Raw genomic sequence first — 6,672 nt, forward strand, 5'->3', positions numbered from 1 at the left:
ACAATGTTCTCTCATGACCATTGAATAAATACTCAATATATTTTGCTTCACAAATCTAATGAATAATAAATTATTGGTGGGAGGCTTTTTTTCAAAAAAAAAAATATTAAGGGTATTTTGAACTTTATAACAAATTAAAAGGTAAGGGAAATGAAACTTTAAAATTTTACAAGAATTAATTCAACTTTCAAAAACACATGTTTTTGGGGATTCAAAACCCTATCTCACCTCCCCATACACTTACACATACCCAACTACCTAACTACCTGAGGTAGCCTTAAGTTGACTCAATCACACATTTATTCTTGCATAAAACACCATTTTTGGGCAATAAAAAAATTCTTAATCAACTACAATTTTTTGAAGTGCAAGGAATCCTCGTCTTTAAAGAGCCTATTATTTTAGGAGATTTTCTCTTGCTAGAACTCGGAGTAGTCTTAGACTTCTTAGAAGTAGTCTTTGGTAAAGGCTTTTTACTCTTTTTCGTGCCATTGTTACCTGAAGAACTACCGATCTTGCTCTTGGGAGGGTTAAAAGCTGCACAATTCTTCCTAATCTCACCAGCATTTCCCACAAGAACTTCAATTTTTCCCATCTTAGTGATAGCATTTACGAAGCTCCTAGAGAATTGGGCTAGATTTGAAGCCAAATTTGCAACAAAACCAGAAGTAGTAGAGTCTGAAGCAAGCTCCTGATCAATCTGCAAAACCCCTCTCTTCAAACGTATCTGACGGTAGAACTCATTATCAAAAACATTACTAGTGTTTTGATCCAAAAATGTCTTTGGATTATTCCCATTTGCGCACACACTTTTTAGCTTGGTAACCAGCTTAGGATCCATGGAGGGATCGGGCTTACCGGTGCCTTGAAAGTTCGAAAGCCGATTAGAGAAGAAGTTGCAGTGAGCGAATCCAACTGTGTGCGCACCGAGAAGAACCACCATTTCGTTTAGAGTCATATTTTTGGCTTGGAAGGACTGGAAGGCTGAGGTGACGGACTGGCTTGGACCGGGCAAGTTGACGTTGTTAGGGTTTGAGACAAGTCCGTCTCTTCTGCCAGTCGAAACGGCGTAGTTTGGTCCACCGGCGAGGAAGACTGAGTCGCGAGTGGCTACGGTTATGATGTCTGCGCATGAGACTTTTGAAGGGCATGCTGCTTCGAGCCTTCTCTTGGCCTCGTCGATGATCTCGTAGCCTCGTACGGTCAGATTTGGTGCTGCAGTTTTCTCTGAGGGCTTGGTCGATGTGGAGTTGATTAGTATGGACGCATCACATCCCTGTTGAAAATAATTATTAAAAAAAATATATATAAGAAATGTAGTATTGATTATTAAGCATAACTATAAAATTAATGTTATTATATAAATGAATTAATGTGCTTCATATAGTGTCACATAGGTTGTGTTTAGTAAAATTTTTGTTTTTGAATTTTTTAAATACAAAAATAAAAATAGAAATATAATTTTATTTTTGTTTCTTTATTTTTAAAAAATAAAAATATGTTTGGTAATTATTTTTGTTTTTTGTTTTTAAAAACAAAAATAATAAACGTATTTGATAATTTTTATTTTTAGTTTTTATTTAACAATACGAGATATTGATTTGAAGAAGATAAGGACAAAAAACGAAAACAGTTTAAAGAAATTTTGAAAGTGAAAAAATTATATCTTTAAAATTTAATGAATTTTAATTAAAATTTTAAAAAATAAGAAATAAAAATTGAATTACCAAACACGTTTTATATTTAATTGTTAAATTTTTAATTAATTAAATAAATAATTATTTTTTAATAATTCAAAGAGAGACACGTATATATATTGTATATGGGTTTTCATTTGTGTTGGGTATTGAAAGAAAGAGTAGATGTACATAATTTAAATTAAAAGACTTGCCTTCTTTTCGCTTATTATTTTTTAATTATGATTATTATTTTCTTTTCCCCCGACAGAAACGAGAAGACTGATCTTTATAAAATCTTAAATAGTTTTTTTTTATCAGATTTAAAAACTTATATGATTGTAAAGCATATAAAGAATAGTGAGTTGTGCCTTAATTTAATACTAATTAATAAAACCATCGATATTTTAATTGACTGTGCATATAAGTGTGTGTGTTAATTAACCATATATATATAAGCCAGATAATAATATAGTCCAAATTACGGACCAATTTTTTATTAAGATTCCACCAAGTTGAAGTACCTACCGACAATCACCAGTAAATTCAAACGGGGTAGTGAAGAGAATAATATTTGTTTATTTATTTATCCAAATTATCCTCCAACTAAAATTATATATAAAAAATATAGGAACATTTTCCATAACAATGTCACTTTGATGTACATTACGTGAGATAATAAGCAAATAAAAAGTGGACAAGTGTAATGTGTAAGTAGTAATAAAGATCGACACTATTATATATATTATGACAGCATTTTGGCGAAGTCAGGGCACTGTGTGGCAATTTAAATATACTTTTTTTTTTTTTTTTTGACAGTGTACATTGTCGTCATCTAAAACATCTTGCAAATTTAAAAAAAATTCTGAATAGTTTATTGTGTAAAAAATAATGTTCAAATAGTTTAATTTTACACGCGCATACAAAAAATAGACACGAGTGCACCAACCTTGTTTTTGGTACCGTAAACTATTTTGAATTTTATAAAAATTTACAAGATTTTTTAAATAACAAATAATGTAGACTATTATAAAAAAAATTTTAAAAAATATTTAAGTAACAAACAGACTCTGTACCAAAATAATACCATATATATATATAGATATAACTAAACGATAAACAAAGAGATAAATATATAGTATATAATACCACATGATATACAGGACATAATGATTAATATAATTTAATATTAATTTTAAATATGTGAATTTTAATATTAATATTAAATTGCATCAAATCATTATTGTATCCTATGGGTATTGGATAACTTTTAATGTGTCGTATAATAGTAGAAGTGTGTGTGCACTACTACAAAAATTGCATGAGAAATTCATTAAAAACCGACGTATAAATGTTCATAAGTCGGTTTGGAACTGACCTCCCATGCAATGATTTACCATGTAAACACATGGTAAGTCGGTTGGCATCGAAACGATTTATAGTGTACAACATGGTAGGTCGGTTGGACAACACGTGGTTTGAACCGACCTATGGTGTAAACACGTGGTTTGAACTTTTTCATTTCTTGTGCTAATTTCACTAAAAATAACAAATCTAAACAAAGTAGAAAAACTATATAAATTATATATACATATATGTGTGTGTAGCTAGAGAGATAGAGTAGTGATCTTACTTTAACAAAGCAATCGTGGAAGTGCATACGAAGTAAGGCAGCAGCAATGGAAGAGTCTTTTGCAAATCGTTCTTTCACAACTTGTTTTATGATCTGCTCAGCATTAGGGCAGCTCACTCTGTAGAAATTTGGAGTTAGTTGAGCAAAAACACAAGTACTCAACGTAAGAAAGCTCAGAAGGATCACTAGAGAAGAAATATTATTATTCATCTTCTTCGTCATTATGATTTCGAAGAAAGGTTGGAGCTAATATTGTATGTGTTAGGGTTTAATTGTTTGGTTTTCAATGCTGAGATCAAATTATATATATATATAGTGAAACGTTTAAGATAAACAAGAGTGGGGTCACCAGAAAAGTCAAAGATCGAAACACTTATATATGGAGAGGCACATTCGAACGTGGTTTATGGAGAATAATTTTTGGATATATTCATGCATGTGAATGTGATCGTACTTATTACTTAATTATATATTCGTGTTGTTTGTATATGATTAATAAATTAATATAATTCAATTATCGAAACAAATGAAGATGCTTTTTTCAATCTGAAGATCAAGAAAGAAAGAGGTAATTTCGGATGACAGGTATATCCCAATATTTTTGCTAATTTGAAATAAGTATAATTATTTTGTTTGGTATACATTATACATTGATAACATTATTCCATACTTAACAAAAATAAAATTATTCTTTAGTAACAACTTTTTAGACAAAAAGAATTGTAACTAAAAAAATATTATTTAGTTATATGTGTTGTTACTAATATATTTTTAGTAACAAGAAGTTATGTATAATTAATAACGACAACAAAATTTGTGACTAAAACCACATTTAATCAATAAATTGTGATTAATTAACACTTTTTAGTTACGTAATTTTTTCATTAGTGGCAACACGAATATGATGATTTTTTTATTAGTTTGAAAATTTTGTTGTGATTGAAAGTAAAAAAAAAATTGCAGTGATTAATTTTAACCACTACATATTCATGAGATGTGATTTTAAAAAAATTTAAGATTGTTTATATTATGTAATATAATTAGCTCATGATGCCATAGACTTTATTAAGAAAAAAAGTGTCTTAATTATCAATATAAAATAACTCTGTCATTTTTTTTTTAGTTTTCTTTTATACTATTTTCATTTCTTAAGGTCTTGTTTGGACCTTAGATTTTAAGAGGGAAAAAAATAAAATTTCAAGATTCTATTTTTTCATGTTTGGATTGAATCAATAAATTAAGAATTCTTTTTATAGAATTCCATTTTTCAAAGTAATATAATCTTTTAAAATTTACAATAATTATAAATATCTACAAAAAAAAATGAAATTTAAAAAAAAATCTCTAATCAAATTTGTTTCCTTCCTTTTTTTCTTTATATTTTTCCTATTGAAGTTTTTTCTCACTAAAATTCACAGTCCAAAACAAAGTTTAAACAAATAACACACACTTTTCGAAAATTAAACAAAAGATAATAAATATATCAAAGAGCAATATTGTCACAATTAAAATTTGGCAAGAGAAAACCCTCCCTGAGTTTTTTTTAGTGATATCTAGCAAAATTTTATAAAGAAAAATTATATAGAAAAATAGAGAAAACCACAAATTTAATAAAAATATTTGTTAATATATGTTTATAATTATTTTAAATTTCATTAAATTATATTATATTTAAATTTTAATTATTTAAGAAAAAGGATCTTAATAATTTATTGATTCAATAATCTAAAAATATGAGAAAATGAAATTCTTTTCGAATCCAAAATCTAATCAACTTGTATTTTTTAACTTTTAACATTTGCAAAGACAAAAATAGTATAATCCAAATATTGTTTCAAAAACATGTGGGAAAAACGAAAATGATAATCTTTTTGAAATATTTTTGAAAAATTGTCCATTTTTATGTGGGGGAAAACTCAAATATATATATATAATCAATAAAATTATTGGTACTATTATGTTTTCCTGACAAAAAGTCAATAATAATGTTATATATTGTTGGACTCGTATTATTTGATTATATCAATAATGTATAGCAATAATTGTGCATTTTCCACGTTATGTGAGAATTTTTTTTTTTTCTTCTCAATTTTAATAATGAGCACATACTTATAAGGTCAGTAACGAAACTAGAAATTGTACTTGCTTGAACAAAAAAATTAATTCACAAATAATATATTTTAATATTCACATATATATATATATATATATTCATTTAAAGAAAAAAAAAACTATAATTTGTATTTACGCATATTCATGTTTTGAAATTATTGGATAATTACTTTATTGTCAAGATATAAAAAAATATATATATTTCAATGTACACAAGTAAACAATATATTAAACTTCTATTTTATTTTACAATTGATTCTTCAATATAATGATAGAAAATAATATTCTCTCTATTATAATAGTATCAACTTTAAAATTCCTCTAACCAAACATTGTTTAATGTTCTTAATGATAGATTAAAATGATATACAGGCATATGAACAATCCTATATACATGTAGGCGGAATTAATATATAGAATGAACATATACAAAAGAATCGAATATTGTATACCTCACTACAAGAATAACTAATATCACTAACGGCACTATCACTGACGGCAAAATATTGTTAGTAAAAGTCATAGTATCACCAACGATATTTCACTGTCGTCAGTAATACTTTTTTCTTTTGGTTAAATAAAACATCACCAACGAAAATTACAACAATGAGGACAATGTCGTCATTGATAAATTTATCAATGACGACATTGTCCTCATTGATGTTTTCTGCTGTTTTTGAAAATGAACCGTTAAAGAGGCGGGCTTTTTCCCTCTAAAAAGTATTGCCAACGACTTTGTCGTTAATAATACTCTGCCACGTTGTCAGTGATGTCCAATCACCAACGACTTTGTCCTCATTGATAGTCGTTGGTGAAAATCATTAAAAATCACCTTCTTCAACCCCGAGCCCCCATTTCCCCTTAACACATTTTATCAGTTTTTCAGATCTAAACTCTCCTCCCCTCCCGTCCCCTCCCTCTGCCGCCGTCCCCTCCGCTCCCGTCCCATCCCTCTGCCGCCGTCCCCTCCCCTCCCGTCCCCTCCCTCTGCCGCCGTCCCCTCCTGCCTATCACCACGGCCATCGCCTCCCCTCCCGCCTATCACCACGTCCCGTCCCCTCCCGTCTCCCATGACTCGCACCACCGCCGCCATCTCCCTCTGCCGCCGTGCTCTCCCTCACCGCCGGCTTCTCCCTCTCCCGCCGTCGTCTCCCTCTCCGTGGCATAGATCGGTACGCACCACCACCATGGCATACTAATTTTTTTATTTTTTTATGTATATATATGTATGTTTATATTTTTATTTGATTT

At 29.4% G+C, this 6,672-nt stretch overlaps 1 protein-coding gene across 1 annotated transcript; it reads right to left on the reverse strand.

The window, feature by feature from the left end:
* Nucleotides 1-223: 223 nt before the first annotated feature.
* On the reverse strand, nucleotides 224-3,564 carry LOC133821715 (peroxidase 57-like). The gene is made up of 2 exons (XM_062253865.1): nucleotides 3,310-3,564; nucleotides 224-1,276 (listed from the first exon to the last, which is right to left on the reverse strand). The coding sequence occupies exons 1-2, from the start codon at nucleotides 3,529-3,531 to the stop codon at nucleotides 347-349; spliced, it is 1,152 nt and encodes a 383-aa protein (XP_062109849.1). The 5' UTR covers nucleotides 3,532-3,564; the 3' UTR covers nucleotides 224-346.
* Between the last annotated feature and the right edge of the window lie 3,108 nt (nucleotides 3,565-6,672).

This window comes from Humulus lupulus, chromosome 3 (assembly GCF_963169125.1).
Source record: "Humulus lupulus chromosome 3, drHumLupu1.1, whole genome shotgun sequence".
Taxonomy (NCBI): Eukaryota; Viridiplantae; Streptophyta; class Magnoliopsida; order Rosales; family Cannabaceae; genus Humulus; species Humulus lupulus.

Excerpts from the sequence above, each read along its gene's own strand:
- LOC133821715 (XM_062253865.1), bottom strand. The coding sequence starts at position 3,531 with ATGACGAAGAAGATGAATAATAATATTTCTTCTCTAGTGATCCTTCTG. Across the intron at positions 1,277-3,309 it reads TCCACGATTGCTTTGTTAAA|GGATGTGATGCGTCCATACT; the intron begins GTAAGATCACTA and ends TATTTTCAACAG.